The following is a 23,262-nucleotide window of genomic DNA, read 5'->3' on the forward strand; positions in this document are numbered from 1 at the left end:
TAGGAGTTGCTCCTGCCAAGTCACTGGCCAGGTGGCCTGGACATGAGGGTGGAGCAGGGTCTTGTCAGATGCGCATCCGATGCTCCTGGAGGTTGGTTTGCAGAATCAGACCCAAAGGCCTCAGTCGGGTGACCAGACGTCCCGATTTTATAGGCACAGTCCTGATATTTGGGGCTTTGTCTTATATAGGTGTCAATTACCCCCCACCCCGTCTCGATTTTTCTGGTCACCGTAGTCTTCAGGGTCTGTTCTTATAGGGATTTATCCTCATACAAGTTTATAGGGTTTGCTTCATCATGCTGTTCTCACGTTTGAGGTGATGGTCGATCATGCAGATGGCACGGCAATGACAAAATGACAGTTTGTTGTTATCTTTTTCTTTGGCCCTCCTGTCCTTGGGGCAAGTATGCCCGTAGGGTTACCGGGCTATCTCGTCCACTGCTTCCTTCAGCCAGACGATCTGATTTTAAGGCTGGCACCTCAACCTTTACTCTTCCATTCCTCATTCAGTCATGCATACATACAATCATACTCACACTCCAAAATTTGAACCACCTACCCATTCTTTAACAAAACCAGTGGGACGTGGCAGACTTCAATAAGTCTATTCATCCCCTTGTTCTATCTAAAAGGAAACGAACAAGATAAGCATGGAAGAGTGGGGAGTTCACACATCTTATTCCAGAGTTCAGGAAAACGAAGTTGTACAGTACCAGCAAACACTTTGTTTCTGGATATTTTTCTGCCATTAGCACAGACCTTGCAAACTGGCAGGCCTGTTTCAATCAGCACAAACTCAGCAGGTTGAGACAGCTGGCTGAGCAGGGGCGGCTCCAGACCCCAGCACGCCAAGCGCGTGCTTGGGGCGGCATGCCACGGGGGGCGCTCTGCCGGTCGCCGGGAGGGTGGCAGGCGGCTCCGGTGGAACTCACATCACCAATTGCTTAATGAGAGCAGTATAAATACCAGCAGCGGGGCAGGACTGGGAGATAACACCGGATCTCCAGCCAGACAAGGGATCCTGCCAGATACGCGTCTCCCTGCCTCACCAACTACGATGGGCACCTACAAAGTCCGTGTCGCCACCGGGAACTTCCTGCTAGCCGGGACCTTCAGCTCCATCTCCATCACCCTGGTGGGGACGCACGAGGAGAGCGACAAGAAGCCCCTCGACAACTGGGGGAAGGACTTCAACCCCGGGGCGGTGAGTACTAATAGAATGGGGCCAGGATCTGTGGACAGAACCTCCCAGTAGAAACTGGGGTGGGGGGGTCGCCAACGCTCGTGACTTGGGGCTGTTTGATCATCAATCCCCAGCTTCTGGAGTCATGGGGTTACACTAGGCGACTCTGCATTCATTTGAAAAAATATTGAAGTTTCTAGTCCTTGTGGTTGCGTAGAAAATCTGAACTAAGTGCAGCTTAAAAGATCTCCAAATAGTTAGCATTTTTTTTTAAATCTCCAGTGCTTGGAATCATGTGACTATGACAGGAGACTGGCAACTTTTATTGTGAGAATGTTAGTGCTTATGCTAGAGAGGAGAAAGGGTGCAAATTTTCAACCGTAATTTTTTTTATGGTGAAAAATGGCTATTTGGCACGACCTTGCACAAATTTGCACTGATTCCACTGAACTGTTTGAGTTCCAAAATAAAAAAAAATCAGAATGTTTCTTTCTTCTCATTTTCAAAATGAAAGTGTTCAATTTTTCTTGGCAATGAGCATTTCTTTTATGTTTCATTTTGTTTAAAACGTTAAGAAAATGCTTGAGACAAAACAAAACATATTTTTTTCAGGTCAAATGAAATATTTTGTTCAACCTGAAATGATGTCCCCTGACTCTTCGATTTGCCAAAAATTTCATTTTTTCGGTTTGACCAAAAGTGAATCTCCCCCACCTCAACTTTGTTGGAATTGCCAGAACTGAAAAATCCCTTCTTTGTCCTCATTATACTATGTGGGGAGGATGGTGCAGTGGTTAGAGTAGTTGCCAGGGCTATGGTAGATCCTGGATCTATATTCCCTGTGCTACCACAGTCTCATTGTGTGAAAGCCTTTCTGTGACTCAGTTTTCCCATCTATATAATGGGGATAACAGCGCTGTACTACTTCACAAAAGTGCTGGGAGGGTAAAGGTGTTAAAGATTCAAGGTGCCGCCATACAGCAGTGGTGGGTGCTGGATAAGTACCTGAAATAGACTAGCTGTAGAAATGCCTCAAAAATGCAGAGCACGCGGGTTACTGCTTTTTTTTAAATCTCATGATTTGTAAAACAAACTCAGGATGGTTTGGGAGGGGCGCTGCGGGATGGTGCGTGTAAGGGGGCTTTCCCTTCACCTCCCACTCCCCGGTTCTTGCCACGCGGACAGAAAGCAGAAGTCCCAAGTGCAGGCAGTGTGATGTTTATTGGGGTTAGTTCGAAGCAAACACCCATCGCGCGACACCCCGGCAGAGTCTATTTCCCAGGGCTCTGACGCTGCAGAGCCCGGCCTGTGGCCCTGTTCCTCATTTCCACCCCCCTCCTCCTCATCAGCCCCAAATATACCAGCCGTGCCCGCCCCTGCTCCCACCTCTTACCGCTTATGGTCATGTTCCGTTTTGGAGGGGCGTGGATCTGGGGTCTTTGTCCCACCGCTTTTCTACCCCTTGGGAGGGTGTAACGGTGTGGAGGATTCACCTCCGGGGATTAGCTCAGTCCGGCTCCGGAGCGCCCTCTACAGGGCGTGTCCTGCCCGTTGTCTGCTCCGCTCCACTGTTTCAGACCCGCGTTGCTCCCTCGCTCAGTGGGGTTCTCTTGGGGATGCTGCCCCCCGGCAGTGCCCCCTACTTCTTCCTCACCCCTCTTCCGGGGGTCACAGCCGTCCTGTGGCTCGCACCCACCGCAGGGGCCAAGCACACCCCCAAAGTCTGGCCCCTCGCTGCAGGGGCAAGTGGCAGCCTGTATCGGCCCCGCTCCTCTGTGGCCAGGTGCAGTGCAAGGGGGGGACCCAGGCCCACCCGAGCCAGAGACCCTGTAGCCGCAGCCTCCCTGCCCAGCCGAGCCGGTAACAGCTCCCCCTCCGCTCCCCTGAGCCTTCCCAGTGGTGCTCTGTCTCTGGTGCTCTCCCTGGGAGCCAGTCCTCCTCCCTGGCTTGTCGGGGAGAGACTCCCGTCCGCTCTGCTTAGATCTATATATCTATATATCTGCTTATATATATAGCTGCCCTAGCAGCAGCCTCTCGTCCGGCTCCGAACAAGCCTCACCCTAATTAGCTGCAGGTTTCCACAGCCTCCCTGGCAGCTTCTGCCCAACCCTCGGCTGCACCACTACAGAGGGGTAAGGAGCGAGGTTGTGTCCTGGGGAAAACCAGGCACTTCTCCGGTTTTCAGTGTGTCATATGCCTCCCCCCATCCCGCCTTGTCCCTCCTAACTGGTCGCTTGATCTTGGCTGGAAAGAGGAGTCAGGCAGCCACCCTGTGTATGCTCGTAGATTACACTCCCACCACGCCCTGTAACAGTTTAGTTCCATCTCTTATCACCCCATCTGGCTGTGGGCAGATGTAACACGCCGTGTCTTTGTCTTTCCTTCCCACCTATTAGCATAAGGATAAAAAAGTCACCCCCTAAATTCTATTTCAGGCTGACAAACAAGCCTGTATCCTCACACTCCACCCCCTTCTCTTTCTTTTCTTCTGGGATCCGCTGGCCCGGACATCCCGGGAAAAGCCTAGGACATATGGCAGCACATTTCCTGATAGAGCCAGACATCAATGTGGAATGTGTTGATGTCCATTTACCCCACTGCCCCCTGTGCCCTGCACCTCCCCTCGTGCAGACATCCATATTCCAACGAGTGTGCCAAACGCCCCATCATGGTGTGCCCGAGAGGTTGGGTCTGGGTTATCTGTCACACTGTGGTGGGGGGCCTCTTCCATGACAATTAGTGGTTGTACCTTGTGGGTCTGTGCCCCCCTTACCCACCGCAGTAGACATTGCAAAATTAGCCTAGTTAACAACAGGCCAATAGCCATAATAATCCACAGTAACATCGGGAGCCCTGATCATTGTAATATAGTCCAACATCCAGGCCACCACCAGAACTGCTTCTCCTCCTGTGACAGGGTCAAGGTGTTTTAACACCATTCTGGAGTGTATATTTTAAATCTGTCCCGTTGTTGGCAGTGGCAGTGAGCTGCTCCTGCAGGTTTCACGTGCTGTTGTCCGTATTATGAGTCCACTGGATAGTCACAGGCAAATGCCTGTAACCCTTCTGCCTGTCTGAGTTGGCAGCAACAAGGGCTGGGTTCAGTATCAAGGGCTGGATTCAGTTTCAATAACGCAACGCAAAACCGTCTCAAGCCCCCACCCAGTGACCTGGGACAATTACATACCACCCCCCGGGTGCCTCTGGGAGGCGATACTTCCCCTCTCGCAAGCACGGAGTCTGAGTGTAGGAAAATCTTTTTAATAAAGGAGGGAAACAATGCGGCATTATGTTGGGGAAACACCACAAACAGGATTCATAACACAAACCATGAGCAAAAGGCCCACCCCCAAGCTAGTTTGGCAGTGTCCTTTTCCCCTCAGGGTCTTAAGTCCAACCACCCAAAAGATCACCCCAAAATCCCAAAGTCCAACACCCCAAGAGTCCCTTGAGTCCAGCAACCCGAAAATCCCCGCAAAAGTCCAACAACCCAAAAGTCTCTGTCCCTGGTCAGTGCAGCCCCAGAGTTCAAAAGTTTATCTGCAGAGTTCTACCCCCCCCCCCCCGCCCCCGCCAGCTGGGTGGAGGGGCGAACGGGGCACACAGAGTGTTAAGGGGCACCTTACGTGGTCCAAGGCTGACTGCCCCACCTCTCCGTGGGGTTCTGCTGCAGCCTTCACCATGAGCCACTCCACTCCACCAGCCGTCCTGTGAGCTGCTCCCGCCGTCCCACGAACTGCTCCACTCTACTCCGCTCCACTCGCCGTCCTGCGGGCCACTCCAACCAGCCTGCAAACTGCTCTGCTCTGCTCCACTCCACTCCGCTCACCGTCCCATGGGCCATCCGCTCCGCTCCACTCCACTCACCATCCCGCAAACGGCTCAGCTCAGTTCCGCTCCACTTGCCGTCCCAAGGGCCATCCGCTCTGCTCACCAGCCCGCAAACAGCTCAGCTCAGCTCACCGCTTAGCAATAGACCTTCAGGCTCTCCTACAAGTCAACACAGCACTCAATGATCTTAGCTCTTTAGTGATTTCAGTTCTTAGGGATTTCTGCTTGTAGTAGGGGAGTCCCAGTGCTGGTGCTCCATTAGCCCAAAATGAATTCAGCATAGTAGCCTGTAACTAGACCCTTATTGGAATCAAAATTAGCTCTGCTAGTTAATAGTAGAGAGAGGAGATAGCACAACTGGTGTTTCACACCCTCAGGTACAAATGCCCATCACCAACTTCTCTCAATTCACTGGGTTTTGGAACCCATTTCCCTTGTCTAGCGAGTGCTACTTAGTTGATGGTGAGTCCCTTTGTCATAAAACAGTTCCACTGGCCTTGATTCACATAATCAGGGTAACAACCCTGTATTCTTCCTGCCCCAATAACAGAGAAACTGGAGATCCCACAGCAGCCAAAGTGACCATTTGGGCAGCTGTGGGCTCATGCTAGGTGGGGTGGGTGTGCCTATGCAAACAAGACCAGCCCCTGAAGTTCTTTTCCACACTCACCACCATTCATCACCAGATGTCAGGGTAGAGCTCATCCTGACTCTGCTTACACGGGGTATTGCTTGCACCGGCTTGAGCACTTAGTAGTCACTGCTACTAATTGGAAGAGTTTAGCAGGGTTGAGCAGAGGGATTCAATAGAGGGCAACACCAGGACTTACGATCTGCATCTACTCAGAAAACGAACTTAGTCTCCTTTTCACTAGAACTAGATCTCACTGCAGTGGCATTAAGGGCCGTGCCAGCCCCGAGCTGCAGCTCCTTTGGGATGGCAGGCCTGGTGTTTTGGTGAGTAGCCAGCACCAGGGGCTGGAGATGACAGGGGAACAGTTCGCAGGCACCGTAATGCCCAGGAGACAGGGCGGGTTAAGGGATGGGGACTAGGGAAAGACTCAAGGGGTCGGATAGCCGAGAGGTCGATCGGTATCAGAGACATCGGGGGTGATGTTTGGAGTTTTCATGGAGGGCTGGAAGATCTGGTGCATGGGGCCGGGCCAGCCGGTTGGGTGGAGATCAGGTGAGGCAGTGGGGCAGGGCTGGGTGAAGCCATGGGGCAGGGCAGGGCAAGGCATCAGGCATCAGTCTGTGGCTCAGCCAGCTTCCTCTGGCTCTTGGGGTCTTTATATAGTCTGGGTACCCACAGAGAGCATAGCCAGCGCAGCCCATCAGGGGCCTGGGCCGCTGCTGCCCTGGGGCTGCAGGTTCAAGGCTCAGGAGGGTGCCTGAGGACCTGGCAAGCTTGGGGTTCAATACTGGGGCCCTGGTGAGTGGGGTGTGTTGGGTTTGGTCACAGAGACCCCCTTGGGACTGTTACCTGATGTGCTGAAATTACTTCTGAATCCATTTTCCCTGCCAGCTTAGGACTCCAGACACATTAGCCTGGGGCAAACACAGACCCAGGTCTGAACCACATCCCCCAAACCTGCAGACTTAACTGAAAACAGCTCAGCAAGTGCTCCTGTCTCCAGCCCCCAATGGGATCCAAATAAATCCATTTTACGCTGGCTGCAGGGTAAACTCATAAGTTGTCCGCCCTCTATGAGAGAGATGCACAGCTGTTTGCTCCCTCAGGTATTAATCACTTACTCTGGGTTAGTTACTAAACAAAAGTGATTTTATTAAGTATAAAAGGAGGATTTAAGTGGTTCCAAGTAATAACAGCCAGAACAAAGTAAGTTTACCAAGCAAAATAAAACCAAACACGCAAGTCTAAGCCTAATACATTAAGAAACTGAATACAGGTAAATCTCACCCTCAGAGATGTTCTTTCCCAGACTAGAGTCCTTCCTAGTCTGGGCCCAATGCTGTCTCCTAGTACAGCCCTTGTTAGTTCCCCTCAGGTGGTAACTCGAGGATTTCTCATGACTGGCAGCCCCCTTTGTTCTCTTCCACCCCCTTTTATAGCTTTGGTCTTTCTGGGTCTCCACACCTCCTTCTAAATGGAAAAGCGCCAGGTTTACTATGGATTCCAGTTCAGGTGACATGATCACATGTGACTGTAAGACTTCATTACCCACTTGCTGGCGTACACATATCCAGGAAGGCTTATGAGTAAACAGAGCCATTTACAACCAATTCTCCTAGTCAATAGGAGCCATCCAGATTCCAAACCACCATTAATGGCCCACACTTTGCATAATTACAATAGGACCTCAGAGTTATATTTCATATTCCTAGTTTCAGATACAAGACTGATACATTCATACAAATAGGATGACCACATGCAGTAGATTATAAGCTTTGTAATGATACCCTACCAGAGACCTTTTGCATAAAGCATATTCCAGTTACATCATATCCACACTTATAAAAAATATTTTTATAAAACATATGGAGTGCAACCTCACATGGGGTGCGCCTCTCATTAAACCGCAAGGCATGGATGGGGTGGGCTGAGCTCACGGTAGAGGGCTTGGATGGGCGGGGGCAGGATATCAGCCTTCACTTTAACTGAGGCCAAGTTTAGATGCACACGGCTGCTCTGACCTGTTTCTGGCAGCTTCTAAAACACGGTGGGCACCGCTAGAGGGCTCACAAAAGCTTTAAAGGGATCAGGCCCTTCTCCTATACACGGCTCAGCTATGCTGAGCTACCTCAAGCTGTAGTGAAATCGGAAAACCTTGGCCTCTCCCTCCAGGCTAATGAAAGGCAGGTGCTGAGTAGAACAGTAGTTGCAACAGTGACCTGGCCGAGCTGTGTTTCCTTGGAGACTTTCACACCATGGAGGCACAGGAGGCCAACAAGTATTTTATTTGTGGGTGGGGGGGGTGGAGACAGAAGCTGCTGGATTAATCCCTGAGTCACACCCTCATGCTCTGGTTCTTCTCTCACCCCGCTGCAGGTGGAGGAGTTCGAGCTGTGCTGCCAGCGCTGGCTGGGGGACATCGTCCTGGTGCGGCTCCACAAGGAGCCCTACTCCTTCTACCCCACCGACAACTGGTACTGCAGCTTCGTGGAGGTCGTCTCCCCCCACGGCCAGACCTACCGCTTCCCCTGCTACCAGTGGGTCGAGGGCTACCGCACCCTGGAGCTGCGGGAGGGCAAAGGTAGGGGGCTGTTGGTTGGGGGCCAGCCTGGGGCCACTTGGGCTCATAGGGAGGGGGGAGGGATAGCTCAGTGATTTGAGCATTGGCCTGCTAAACCCAGGGTTGTGAATTCAGTCCTTGAGGGGGCCACTTAGGAATCTGGGGCACAATCAGTACTTGGTCCTGCTAGTGAAGGCAGGGGCTGGACTCAATGACCTTTCAAAGTCCCTTCCAGTTCTAGGAGATAGGATATCTCCATTGATTTAATAGCTAGCTATTTATCCCAGCAAACACCCCCCTCTATCTTTCCATCCATCCCTATACACCCCCTCTAGCTACCCATCCCCATTTACCCCCTCTATTTATTCATCCCTGTACACACCCCTGTATCTATGTATTCCTGTACACACCTCTGTCTATCCAACCCCATCCACCCCTCTATCTATGCATCCCCATACACACCCCTGTATCTATCCATCCATCCTCATACTACTTCTGTATCTATCCATCCCCTTACACACCCATTAATCTAGCCAACCCCATACACTCTCTCTATCCTTCCCCCAAAACAGCCTTTTGTCTATCCGTCCCCGTACACCTCATCTATCCATCCATCCCCATACACAACCTTCTGTCTATCCATCCCACACACACCCCTGTCTATCCATCCCCATACACTTCCTATATCCATTCATCCCCATCCACACCCGTCTATCCATTCATCCCCATACACACCCCTCTACCTATCCATCCCCGTACACACCCTTCAGTCTATCCAGCCATGTCCACCTCTCTATCTCTCCATCTCCATACATGCCCTCTATGTATCCCTCCCCGTACACGCCCCTTCTATCTGTCCATCCCCGTACACCCCCTATATTTATCCATCCCCGTATAACCCCTTTATCTAACCCCTCTATCCATTCCTGTCTATACCCCTCTATCTAGCTATCCTCGTACACACCTCTCTATCTACCCATCCATCCCCATACACCCCCTCTGTCTATCCATCCCTGGATCTATCCCTCCCAATGAACCCCCTCTAGCTATCCATCCCTCCCCATACACCCAGTCCATTTATCCATCCCCATGCAACCCCTCTATCTATGCATCCATGTCCATACCGCTCCATCCATCCATCCCCATCCCCACCCACACCCCTCTACCTATATATCCCCATACACCCCCTCTGCCTATCCATCCCCATCCACACCCCTCTATCCATCCATCCCCATACATCTCCTCTATCTAGCAATCCCTATACATCCCCTCTATCTATCCATCCCTGTACACACCTTCTGTCTATCCAACCACGTCCATCCCTCTATCTATCCATCCTTGTACACACCCCTCTAGCTATCCATCAATACCCATACACTCCCGGTATTTATCCATCCCTCTACACCCCCTCTATTTATCCATCCCTGTACACACCTTTCTGTCTATCCAATCCCGTCTGCCTCCTATCTATCCATACACATATACCCCCTCTACCTATCCAACCCCGTACACACACCCCTATCTATCGAACCCATACCCACCTGTCTATCTACCCATCCCCGTACACCCCCTCCATCTAGCAATCCTGATACACCCCCTTTATCTATCGATCCCCATACACGCCCTTCTGCTATCCAGCCCCGGATACACACCCATATCTAGCCATCCCTGTACACACCCCCATCTATCCAGTCCCGTACATACTTTTCTAGCTATTTAGCCCCATGCATCCCCTCTATCTATCCATCCCTGTACAATCCCTCTATCTGTCCATCCCCATCTACACCCCTCTATCTATCCATCCCAATACACCCCCTCTGTCTATCCATCCCCGTACAAACCCTTCTATCTATCGATCTATCCCTGTCTCTCGCCCAGGCCAGGTGATTTGCAACGATGCCGATTCCCCATTGCTGCTGGAGCAGCGGCAGGCTGAGCTGACGCACCGACGCGAGTGCTATGGGTGAGTGAGAACCCAGTGGGGGTTGAGGGAGATCCCTGGGGCTCAGGGCTGCGCAGGGTCCCAGGGCTGGAGGTGGTGGTAGAAACCACAAAACAGGTGGGCCCGGGACTGCGGCTGAGTGATTGTCGGGACAGCGGCAGGCCAGGAGTAACATCTCCTGCGGTCTCTCCCTGCCCAGGTGGAAGGAGTTTGCTCCTGGAGTGCCCCGGTGCCTGGACGTGGACAACATCAGTGACCTGGACTCTAACTCCACGTACTCCTTAATCAAGAGCACCAACTTCCTGCTGCGCGGGGTGAACGCGTGAGTGCGGCTTCCCCACGGCCCAGATGTGTTCCCAGTGCCTGCCCCTAGGCCTGCCCCTAGAAACTACCCCCAACCCTGTACAGTAACCGTAACCCTGTACCCAACCCTGTACAGTAACTGTAACCCTGTACCCAACCCTGTACAGTAACCGTAACCCTGTACCCAACCCTGTACAGTAACCGTAACCCTGTACCCAACCCTGTACAGTAACTGTAACCCTGTACCCAACCCTGTACAGTAACCGTAACCCTGTACCCAACCCTGTACAGTAACTGTAACCCTGTACCCAACCCTGTACAGTAACTGTAACCCTGTACACTAACCCTAACCCTGTACCCAACCCTGTACAGGAACCCTATACACAAGCCTCTACATTAAGGCTAACCCTGTACAGAGTCTTGTGGCACCTTATAGACTAACAGACGTTTATAAGGTGCCACAAGACTCTTTGCTGCTTTTACAGATCCAGACTAACACGGCGACCCCTCTGATACTTAACCCTGTACAGTGACCCTAACCCTGTGCACAACCCTAACCCTATACACAACCCTGTACACTAACCCTAACCCTGTACACTAACCCTAACCCCTATACACAACCCTATAAACTAACCCTAACTCTATACACTAACCTGACACAGTAAACCAAACTCTTCATCAAGACCTCCCCCTTCCTCGAGCACGGGGTCAATGTGTGACTGCCGGCCCCCACAGCCCAGGTGATTCCTGAGACTAAACCCAAACCCTAGCCCTAACCCTAACCCTGTACTATCTCCTTTCCCTAATCCCAGGGGCGGCTCTAGCGATTTCGCCGCCCCAAGCAGGGCGGCATGCCGTGTGGGGGGGGGGGGGGGCTCTGCCAGTCGCGGGTCCCGCGGCTCCGGTGGACCGCTCGCAGGCACACCTGTGAGAGGTCCACCGGAGCCGCCTGCCGCCCTCCCGGCGACCGGCAGAGCGCCCCCCGCGGCATGCTGCCGCAAGCACGCGCTTGGCGTGCTGGGGTCTGGAGCTGGCCCTGCCTAATCCTACCCTAACCCATATCCTATACCCTTTCTCTCACTCTACCTGTGCCCTATAGTCCTTCCCTAGCCCTAACCCGACTGTGTAGCCTGACGCCTTTCCATAACCTTAACTCTGACCCTTCTCCAAGACACTCACCTTCCCGCAGTGTGGGAGGGATGTGTGTGTGCAGCCCAGCCCCCGAGGCCTAGCCCCAGGGACTAACCCCTAGCCCTACTCTATACCCTAACTTTATCTATTCCCATACACATTCATTCTCTCTCTCCCTCTCTTGCTCTCTCTCATTCTCTCTATCCCCACCCATCAACCTATCTGTCTGTCTATCCATCCCCAGACACCCCCCATCCCATATTACTCATTCTAGTCCTTGTTGTAGGGGAGAAGAGCTTGAAAACTCAGGTGTAACCAACCCAGCCATGCTGCCTGAGTCTGCTGAGAGCCTGAGCCCATTGCTCTGACAGAGGGAAGCTTCCCCGAGTGTGGCTCCACTTTGCCACCAGTGCATCTCTGGGGGGGGGGAGGGAAAAGGGGGCCCTATTTGTTATTGTCGGGGGCAGAAAGGGCCATCCCCATCTCACCCCACCAAGGGGCTCTCACATGTCTCTCTGCCCCCCACCCCCAGGAAGGTGGAGCTGCAGCTGAAGGGTTTCCTGAGCTGCACCAACTCGTGGGCGAAGCTGGATGACATCAACAAAGTTTTCTGCTTCAACAAGACCCCGATCACAGGTGGGTGACCCCCCAATCCCCCCCCGAGTCCTGCTCGCCTGGGCCCACCGCAGCCCCCCCACACAGAGCAGGGTGATTGGGACGGGTGCGACGCAAGCGGCTAGAGACAGCAGTGCTGCTTGTGCCCGGCCCTGACAAGACCACCCCGACCCCCGGGTGCCGGGCGCTGCCCAGACCCCCCGAACGCACTCTGGGACCACCTTGTGCTGGGTGCTGCCCAGACCTCCCCTCCCCTAACCGGGGACCCCATTGTGCCAGGTGCTGCCCAGACTCTCACTGAGATCAGGCCCCCCTCATGCTGGACCGTTAGCCCCGTTCTCCAGCAGGGGGAGGCCGTGGGCCCCGAGAGATGCCGAAAGCTGCCCCAGGCACCCAGGGTAGGACTCGAACCCGGCTCCCCTGAGTCCCAGCCCGTTAACCCCACGGCTGCCCTACCCGTGTCCCCCCAGAGTACGTGCGGGCGCACTGGCGAGAGGACACGTTCTTCGGGTACCAGTTCCTGAACGGGGTCCACCCGGTGATGATCCGGCGCTGCACGGAGCTCCCCTGCAACTTCCCCGTCACGCCGGCCATGGTGGCCTCCTCCCTGGGGGAGAGCAGCAGCCTGCAGGATGAGCTGGAGGTAAGTGGGGCGCCAGGGACACCCCTGGGGGGACTCGGCCACGGTCTGAGCTCTTGGCTCCCTCCCCAGCATCACTCCAGGCACGAGCAGCCACGGGTCAGCGGTGTCCAGCGGGCCCAATTCCAGCCCCAGTGGCTGCGCTCGCACTGGCCACTTGGCTCCAGGGGCTAGTCCCAGGGCACTGCTGTGGGGAAGCTCACAGCACTGGCATCCCCGCTTTCTCCTGTGCCGTGGGGTCCCCGCTCTGCACCCCCAGATGCACTGGCCCCCGCCTCTGCTCTGCTCCCTCTGTGCCTTGCAGAAGGGGAACATCTTCCTCGCTGACTATAAAATCCTGGAGGGCGTCCCGGCCAACACGATCAACGGCTACCAGCAGTACATCGCCGCGCCCCTCTGCCTGCTGCACCTGCAGCCCTCCGGGGAGCTCGTCCCCATAGCCATTCAGGTAACGGCCCCCACACGCTGCCTGGCGGGGCCCCCATGCAGCCCCCATCCCTACACAGTCCCAGGGCTGGGCATTGCCGTCTAAGGGACTGGCCCAGGGAGAGAACCCAGGAGTCCTGGCTCCCAGCCCTCCCTGTGCTAACCCACTAGACCCCATTCCCCTCCCAGAGCCGGGGAGAGAACCCAGGAGTCCTGCAACTCAGCCCCCGCCCTCCCCCGCGGTAACCACTAGACCTCCCCACTTCTTCCCTTACAGAGCCGGGGAGAGAAACCAGGAGTCCTGGTTCGATGTGTGCGTGCGTGTGCCCACTTGCTTGTACATGCACACTCCAGCTCTGCGTGTGTGTACACACACCCCAGCTCTGTGGGTCGCCTCTTCCTAACACTGGATTTGCTGCACCGTCGTGTCCCCTCATCCTGGCAGCCGGGTTCCAGCCCCTGGGCTCCCCTGGGGGAAGCAGCAGGATTCACACCCCCGGCTTGCGCCAACCCGCCCCCCACACCCCTCCTGTGTCTCTCCCCCCGCAGCTCAGCCAGTGCCCAGGCCCCGGCAGCCCCATCTTCCTGCCCAGCGACTCCGAGTGGGACTGGATCCTGGCCAAGACCTGGGTGCGCTACGCCGAGTTCCTGGTGCACGAGGTCGTCAGCCACCTGCTGCTCACCCACCTGATCGACGAGGCCTTCGCCCTGGCCACCCTGCACCAGCTGCCCACGTGCCACCCGCTCTTCAAGGTGAGAGAGGGGCCGGGCTGCCCCCGCCAGCCCCCAGCCAGCTGTGCCCAGATGTGCGGGAGAGAAGAGCCCAGCAGGGGGAGCCTGCCAGACGGGCCCCACTGCCGGCGTCCAGTTGTGCCCAGCCGCACGTGGGTGTGCCTGGCGGGTGCTTGTGCCTGGCGTGCCAGGCTGGGCGTGCCCCACGCTGGCCGTGTTCTACCCATCACGGTCCAGCACCTCCCCAATGATGGGGAAGAAGGAGCCGCTGCTGGGGTGAGGGGTGGCTCCTTGCTTGCCCTCACCCACCCCTGTGTCTCTTATCCCCCAGCTGCTGCTGCCCCACACCCGCTACACGCTGCACATCAACGTCCTGGCCAGGACCCTGCTACTCAGACGCGGAGGGATCATCGAAAGGGTGAGAGGACCCCACGATCAGGGGCACTGGACCCCGCTCCCCTTCCAGAGCTGGGGAGAGAACTCAGGAGTCCTGGCTCCCAATCCCCCCTCCTGGGCCCCAGCGCCTCCTGCTCTAACCACTAGGCCTCCACTCCTGTCCCTAAGCCGGGGAGAGAACCCAGGAGTCCTGGCTCCCTGCTCCCCCAGCTCTAACCACTAGCCCCCACTCCCCTCCCAGAGCCATGTACTTGGGAATAAAATATGCCTGTCGCCCGAGGTACCAGCCTCACCTGGAACCCCTGAAGCTCTCTTCTCGTATTGTCTTGCTGTGAAAACCACATTGGGAACCTCCTGGAGAGCATTTCCAGCCTCCATCTCAGTTGGTCCTGGTGTGTGCACCATACGGCTCTGCGGACGCAACCTCTGCTTTCAGCTCATCGGTACTGTTAGCAATTAACTTCCAGAACTCCTGAAGGACGGATGAGGTCCCAGCGGGCTGAAGGGCAAACACGGCATCTGCCTTCGAAAAGAAGAACAAAGAGGATCCAGGGAATTATAAACCAGTCGGTCTATCTGGAAGATGCTGGAACAAATGATTAAACAATCAATATGTGCCCAGAGGATCATAGGGTTAGAAGGAATGGCCCACATGGATTTGTCAAGAACAAATCATGCCAGACCAACCTAATTTCCTTCTTGGACAGTGTTGCTGGCCTTGTGGCTGGGGAGAAGCAGTAGATGTGATATATCTTGATTTGAGTCTTTTGACACATGCCAGGGAAATTTGGGCTGGATGGAATCTCTATGGGTGTTTGAAAGACCAGACACCAAGAGTGGGTTCTCGATGGTCAGCTGTCAAACAGGGAATCTAGTGGGGTCCCACAAGAGGTCAGGCCTGGTTCGGCGCTATTCATTATTGTCATGAATGACTTGGATTACGGAGTGGAGCGTTGATAAAATTTGTAGCTGACACGGAGGCCGGAGGGGTTGCAAGCACTTCAACGGGCAGGATTAGAACTCAAAGCAATTGCGACAGCTCAGAAAATTGGGCTGAAATCGACAGGCTGAAATTCAGTGAAGACAAGTGCAAAGTGCACCACTGAGGAAGGAAAACTCCAACGCCCAACTGCACAATGGGACATAACTAGCTGCCGGGAGGCGTACTACTCAAAAGGACCTGGGTGTTATAATGGAATATAAGACAACAATGTGATGCAGTTGGGGAAAAGACTAATATCATTCTAGGCTGTACTATTGGGAGTGTCATGAGTAAAACCCGGGAGGTCATTGTCTGGCCCTGGTGAGACCTCAGCTGGAGAACTGGGTGCGGGGGAGGGCATCACACTTTAGGAAAGAAGTGGCCAAATTGGAGAGAGTCCAGAAAAGAGGAACAAACATGATAAAAGGTTTAGAAACCCTGATCTATGAGGCCAGGTTAAAAAAAAAAGGGCACATTTAGTCCTGAGCGAAGAAGACCAAGAGGGGAGACCTGATAGTCTTCAAATATGTTACAAAGAGGACAATGATCAATTGTTTTCTGGTCCTGCTGAAGGCAGGAGAAGAAGAAATGGGATTAATCTGCAACAAGGGAGATTGAGGTTAGATATTAGGAAAAGCTTTCTCTCGCTAAAGATAGTTAACTCTGGAGCAAGCACAGAGGTTGTGGAATCTCCATCATTGGAGGTTTCCAAGAACTGGTTGGACAAACACCGGAGGTTGCGAGTGATTGGTCATTTCTGGGGTACAACACAAAGCGAAACATCGGGGAGGCACATTTGTCATGGGGCGTATTGTCAGTTGTCTCGTTGCGCTGAAATAGATGGTGGCGGTATTTCATTCTAACCCGCCCGCTGGCTCAGAGGTTGAAGGCTCTGTCTCTGCTCCCTTCCCAGGCCATGGGCTCGGGGATCGAGGGGACCAAGGTGCTGATGGCCAAGGGCATGTCCTGCCTGACCTACAACTCCCTCTGCTTCCCTGATGACATCCAAGAGCGCGGGGTTGACTGCATCCCCAACTACTACTACAGGGATGATGGGCTGAAGATCTGGTCGGCCATTGAGAGGTAAGGAGCAGGAGCCGGGGCAGCTCAGAGTTGCTTGGAAACACGGCTTTCCTGCCACGTAAAGAATTCTGAATTAAAAAAACCTGGAATTTCCTAAAAGGCACTTTTTGAAAGACCCCTACACCCAGCTACACTGCATGAAAGCTCCTTGAGCCACTCATGAATCACACAGAGGAGAGCACCAGCCAATTCTCCCCAGCCTTGCACACCAGGACTATACCACCTTGCCCTGGTCAGAAGCCTGGCCAGTTTCAGTTTATTACCCAGTCCGCCCCTCCCTCAATGTGGGACTAAATCAGGGGGTCCAGATAATCTTCATCGAAGAATATTAAAGGAACTGGCACAGGAAATTGCAAGCCCATTAGCAAGAATTATTAATGAATCAGTAAACTCAGGGGTTGTGCCGCATGACTGGAGAATTGCTAACATAGTTCCTATTTTTAAGAAAGGGAAAAAACGTGATCCAAGTAACTATAGGCCTGTCAGTTTGACATCTGTAGTATGCAAGGTCTTGGAAAAAATTTTGAAGGAGAAAGTAGTTAAGAACATTGAGGTCAATGGTAATTGGGACAAAATACAACATGGTTTTACAAAAGGTAGATCTTGCCAAACCAACCTGATCTCCTTCTTTGAGAAGGTAACAGATTTTTTAGACAAAGGAAACACAGTGGATCTAATTTACCTCGATTTCAGTAAGGCATTTGACACGGTTCCACATGGGGAATTATTAGCTAAATTGGAAAAGAAGGGGATCAATATGAAAATGGAAAGGTGGATAAGGAACTGGTTAAAGGGGAGACTACAACAGGTCGAACTGTCAGGCTGGAAGGAGGTTACTAGTGGAGTTCCTCAGGGATCGGTTTTGGGACCAATCTTATTTAATCTTTTTATTACTGACCTTGGCACAAAATGTGGGAATGTGCTAATAAAGTTTGCGGATGACACAAAGCTGGGAGGTATTGCTAACACAGAGAAGGACCGGGATATCATACAGGAAGATCTGGATGACCTTGTAAACTGGAGTAATAGTAATAGGATGAAATTTAATAGTGAAAAGTGCAAGGTCATGCATTTAGGGAGTAATAACAAGAATTTTGGTTATAAATTGGGGACGCATCAGTTGGAAGTAACAGAGGAGGAGAAGGACCTCGGAGTATTGGTTGATCACAGGATGACTATGAGCCGCCAATGTGATATGGCTGTTAAAAAATCTAATGTGGTCTTGGGATGCATCAGGCGAGGTATTTCCAGCAAAGATAAGCAGGTGTTAGTACCGTTATACAAGGCACTGGTGAGACATCATCTGGAATACTGTGTGCAGTTCTGGTCTCCCATGTTTAAGAAGGATGAATTCAAACTGGAACAGGTACAGAGACGGGCTACTAGGATGATTCGAGGAATGGAAAGGAGACTCAAAGAGCTTGGCTTGTTTAGCCTAACCAAAAGAAGGCTGAGGGGAGATATGATGGCTCTCTATAAATAGATCAGAGGGATAAATATCAGGGAGGAAGAGGAATTATTTAAGCTTAGTACCAATGTGGACACAAGAACAAATGGCTATAAACCGGACACTAGGAAGTTTAGACTTGAAATCAGACGAAGGTTTCTAACCATCAGAGGAGTAAAGTTCTGGAACAGCCTCCCAAGGGGAGTAGTGGGGGCAAAAGACATATCTGGCTTCAAGACTAAGCTTGATGAGTTTATGGACGGGATGTGATGATGGGATGGCCTAATTTTGGCAATTAATTCATCTTTGATTATCAGCAGGTAAGTATGCCCAGTGGTCTGGGATGGGATGTTAGATGGGTTGGGATCTGAGTTACTACAGAGAATTCTTTCCTGGGTGCTGGCTGGTGAGTCTTGCCCACATGCTCAGGGTTTAGCTGATGGCCGTATTTGGGGTCGGGAAGGAATTTTCCTCCAGGGCAGATTGGCAGAGGCCCTGGAGGTTTTTCGCCTTCCTGTGCAGCATGGGGCATGGGTCACTTGCTGGAGGATTCTCTGCACCTTCAGGTCTTTAAACCACGATTTGAGGACTTCATTAACTCAGGCATAGGATAGGGGTTTGATACAGTGGTGGGTGGGTAAGATTCTGTGGCCTGCGTTGTGCAGGAGGTCAGACTAGATGATCATAATGGTCCCTTCTGATGAATGATGCATATGGGTTTTCCAGGGAGCTATTCTGAGGTACAGTGTGTCACAGATTCTATTCCTGATACCTGGAGGTTCCCTGGTAACAAGGCAGTGTGGTGCCAACGGTCAGCTTTGGGCACTAAAAAAGTAACCCTACCACAGTGGAAAAGTCAACCTCCATCAAATATTGATGCCTAGCTTGGTGATCTGGCTGATCACACAGCTAACGAATGGCTGGCATTGCGGAGAAAAGGAACGCATGAAAAATTCAAAACAATTTGGACTGACTTATTAGAGGTCTATGATCAGTGTAGACACTGAAGATAGTTATGTCACATCCCCTCCCCTGCCTTTATCCTAACCCTCATCACTTACTTTGTGTGGTAGATTGGTTGGCTTAGGAAAAATGAATGAAAACTTGTAAATACACAAGAATGGAGAGGAAAAGTCAAACTTTTGGGAATTTTGCCCCAAACCAAATTCTGGGAAAAGGTCTCATTGGGGGTGAATGGAAACACTTGGTTTCAGTCAAGCCAAGATGTTTTGTGTCAATGGCGATGCTTATTTAGTGTATTAACTTCCACAAGAGCAAGTCCAATTTGAAATCAAAAGTTCAGCTCTGCTTTAGATGAGATCCAGGATCACCTGGAGTTCAGGCCGGCGGCTTAGCCACCAGGCCATGCTCCCACAGCTAGGAAAGGGCGAAGTGGAGGAGACACTAGGTACCGGCCAGGGTGCATGGTACCATTGGGCTGTTTGCAGACGCTGGCGCACTGGGGAGATATGTGGCCTGCACTGACCCACCAAGATGACACATCTCTGTTCTTTCCAGCTTCGTCTCTGGCATCGTCAGACACTATTACCGCAGTGATGCCCACGTCCTGGCCGACTGTGAGCTGCAGGCCTGGGCAGATGAGATCTTCCGTGAAGGCTTCCTGGAGAACGAGGCATCCGGTAAGGGCCATGTGAACCCAGAGCTCTGCAGCCGCTAGTCACTGGGCTCCATGCGGGGTTTGGCTGGGGGACATCTCCGGACTGTGTGTCTGTCAGCCAGATCCCAGCTGATGTCAATGGGCATCTCCCCATTGGAGTCAATGGGGCCAGATCCCAGCTGGTGTCAATGGGCGTTTCTCCATTGGCGTCAATGGGGCCAGATCCCAGCTAGTGTCAATGGGCGTCTCTCCATTGGCATCAATGGGGCCAGATCCCAGCTGGTGTCAATGGGCGTCTCTCCATTGGCGTCAATGGGGCCAGATCCCAGCTGGTGTCAATGGGCATCTCTCCATTGGCGTCAATGGGGCCAGATCCCAGCTGGCGTCAATGGGCGTCTCTCCATTGGCGTCAATGGGGCCAGATCCCAGCTGGCGTCAATGGGCGTCTCTCCATTGGCGTCAATGGGGCCAGATCCCAGCTGGCATCAATGGGTGTCTCTCCATTGGCGTCAATGGGGCCAGATCCCAGCTGGCGTCAATGGGCGTCTCTCCATTGGCGTCAATGGGGCCAGATCCCAGCTGGTGTCAATGGTCGTCTCTCCATTGGAGTCAATGGGATCGGATCCCGGTTGGTGTCAATGGGCGTCGCTCCATTGGAGTCAATGGGATCAGATCCCGGTTGGTGTCAATGGGCGTCTCTCCATTGGAGTCAATGGGGCCAGCGACCCTGCAGGGACAGGGTGGCCTGGATCACGGTGGTGGGACGGGGCTGTGGGGTGACTGGGATCGGCCCCGCCGTGGGAACAGGCAGGGCGGGGAGACGGCGCGTGGCTGAGCTGAGACCCGGAGCAGGGGAGCGACTCACTGGGGGAGGCTCCGGCAGAGGGAGGCATCGAACCCGACTCTATGGGTCCCAGCCCAAGGCCACAGAGCAGGGTCGGGCCAGGTCAGTGACAGGTCAGTCTCCATCCCGCAGGTTTCCCCTCGTCCCTGCAGAGCATCCCCGAGCTCATCAAGTACCTGACCATGTGGATCTACTGCTGCTCGGCCCGGCACGCCGCCCTCAACAACGGGCAGGTAGGGAGAGGCCAGCCTGGGTGCTCGGGGGGGGGCTTATTCCCTACCCCCCACAGGGCCCTTGGGTGCAGCCACTGACACCCGCACCCTGCACCCCCCACACGGGGCCCTGGGGTCCAGCCACTGACATCCCGGCACCCAGCATGGGGACCTGGGATCCCACCACCAACACCCGCACCCTGCACCCCACCCCACTGACACCTCAATCCCCAGGACCCTGCTCTAGCGGCCAATCCCCCACCCAGCACCCAACCCCAGTGAGATCCTGGACACCTCAGGACCCTGCCCCAGCCCCCCAGGACCCTCCCCCACTGCCGCACTCAGTACCCCAACCCCCCTCCCCCTTGATTCTCCCACCCGTTGGCCGTGGGAGAGATTCCGACCAAGCCCCGGGTGCCCAGGCCTCTTGGTTGAGCCAGACCTTCCCTGTACTGGTGGAGTGAGGAGGGGATCCCTGGCTGGGCTGGGGGGTCCCCGGCTGCTCTGACTGGGGGGGGTCTCTCTGGGCCGCAGTACGAGCTCGGCGCTTGGATGCCCAACTTCCCGGGCTCCATGAGGAACCCCCCGCCCCAGGCCAAGGGCACCTCCTCCCTGGAGAGCTACCTGGACACCATCCCGGAGGTCAACAGCACCAGCATCGCCATCTACACCCTCTGGGTCCTCTGCTGCGAGCCGGGGGACTCGGTGAGGACACAGAAGATAGGGGGGCACTTTGGGGCAGGGAATGGGGCAGGGGCTCAGCAGGGGGCGCTCTCCCCTGGCAGGGGGCTGGCCCCAGGGTGGAGCTAGGGGGCGCTGTGGGGCAGGGAATGGGGCGGGGGGCTCGGCAGGGGGTGCTCTCCCCTGGCAGGCACGGCTGGCCCCAGGGTGGAGCTAGGAGGCGCTGTGGGGCAGGGAGCAGAGCAGAGGCAGCAGGGGGCGCTCTCCCCTGGCAGGCGGGGCCGGCAGTGGGGGGCGCTGTGGGGCAGGGCGGGGGGCTCAGCCGGGGGCGCTCTCCCCTGGCAGGTGGGGCTGGCCCCAGGGCGGTGCTAGGGGGTGCTGGGCTGTGGCTGGGAGTGTCTCTTTAATGAGCCGTTCAGCTGTTTTCTTCCCCCCCCCCCCCCCGTTGTGGTAAGAATAAAGGACCCGCTGACATTTCCCACGAGCCGGGGCATGAACCCAGGTGTCCCGGCCCAGCTGCACTTTGGGGGATTCCGTTCAAACACCCATAAATTCTACCGTGTTGTTTCAACCGGCCGCAGGATTCTCCTTCCCTCCCTGGCGTGAACTCTTCCCAGTGTTGCTACTTTTTTTTTTTTTTTTTTTAACACGGTGCATCTTTACCTGGTCCGGACCAATACCATGAGGCGGTATGACAACCCCTCTTGAGGCGGTAAAAACCCCTCAGCATCGGTGCATTCTAATGCATTTACCTATGCATTACCTTATGCATTACCTATGCATTTCCTTGTTGGCCAACTCAGCAGTTCCCAATACTGCTATAAACTAACCTTGTTGGGGCCTTTCCCCAATACCACTCTGCATCTGATCTTGCTGCACAGTCAATAAGTTCAGATGGCGTGAGCCCAACAGAGACAGACGTCCTCACGGACAGTCCTCCTCCGATACCCCAATAGAGATTTCAAAAGGTCTCATACCTCTCATGTGGCGCCATGGGGTTCGAAGGGGAATGATCCGTAGTAGCCGTCTGTGGGTCCGTGGGCATTGCCATCCCGGACGAGCCCCCAAATTGTCGGAGAAAAACTCAGTTCTCGCTTTTTGTTTGGGTGCAGCAAAATCAAATACTTTATTATTTCTCCAGTAATTACAATGGAGGGAGAGAGTGCCATAGGACACAGGGTCGCCCCAGTCCTGGACAGGTCTCTCAACTGGTAAACAATTACAGCAAGCATTTATACCTTTGTTACAGACAATAACTAACAATAATACAGACAGTAAAGAGAAACAATTGCATTTGTTTATACATAAGCCTTTCTGCTATCTTATTTGTCTCACTACCAGAAAAAGCAAGCCTGCATATTTGGTTATCAATGCAAGGTCGTAATAACTTTTTACACAGTTCGTTCGTCTGTCTCACACTATCTTTGCTTCTACAAGTCTCACGTCATTAGGGTCACAGCTAGCCTAACTCTTGCTAACTAACTGACATGCATTAAAATCCCTTCAAATCCTTGTTAATTATTTCCCTGCTTCCACACTACACAGCTGTTAAACACCTGCCCTGCGCTCTAGGGCACATGAGGGATCCTTGTGTAACCAGCCGCCCCGCCCCAGAGGTGGCTGCATCTCAGCGCCAGGCGAGGGGTCCCTGGGTAACCAGCCGCCCCACCCCAGAGGTGGCTGCATCTCAGCGCCGGGCGAGGGGTCCCTGGGTAACCAGCCGCCCCACCCCAGAGGTGGCTGCATCTCAGCGCTGGGCGAGGGACCCCTTCCGTGCTGTCCCTCACCGCTCTCCCGTTCCCTTGCAGAGATCCCTGGGCACGTACCCCGACGAGCACTTCACGGAGGAGGAGCCCAAGCGGCTGATCGCAGCCTTCCAGGGGCGCCTGGCCCAGCTCTCCCAGGAGATCCAAGAGAGGAACAAATCCCTGCCCATCCCCTACCGCTACCTGGATCCCCACCAAATCGAGAACAGCACGTCCATCTGAGCCCGACCGGCGAG

At 54.0% G+C, this 23,262-nt stretch overlaps 1 protein-coding gene across 1 annotated transcript; it reads left to right on the forward strand.

The window, feature by feature from the left end:
* Positions 1 to 1,057: 1,057 nt before the first annotated feature.
* On the forward strand, positions 1,058 to 23,262 carry LOC120381808 (hydroperoxide isomerase ALOXE3-like). Its single transcript, XM_039499942.1, has 14 exons — positions 1,058 to 1,204; positions 8,025 to 8,229; positions 10,087 to 10,171; positions 10,350 to 10,472; positions 12,117 to 12,220; positions 12,670 to 12,842; positions 13,144 to 13,287; positions 13,815 to 14,018; positions 14,329 to 14,415; positions 16,289 to 16,458; positions 19,424 to 19,545; positions 20,500 to 20,600; positions 21,114 to 21,284; positions 23,069 to 23,262. The coding sequence occupies exons 1-14, from the start codon at positions 1,058 to 1,060 to the stop codon at positions 23,246 to 23,248; spliced, it is 2,016 nt and encodes a 671-aa protein (XP_039355876.1). The 3' UTR covers positions 23,249 to 23,262.

Source organism: Mauremys reevesii, linkage group 14, assembly GCF_016161935.1.
Source record: "Mauremys reevesii isolate NIE-2019 linkage group 14, ASM1616193v1, whole genome shotgun sequence".
In the NCBI taxonomy this organism is placed as follows: domain Eukaryota; kingdom Metazoa; phylum Chordata; order Testudines; family Geoemydidae; genus Mauremys; species Mauremys reevesii.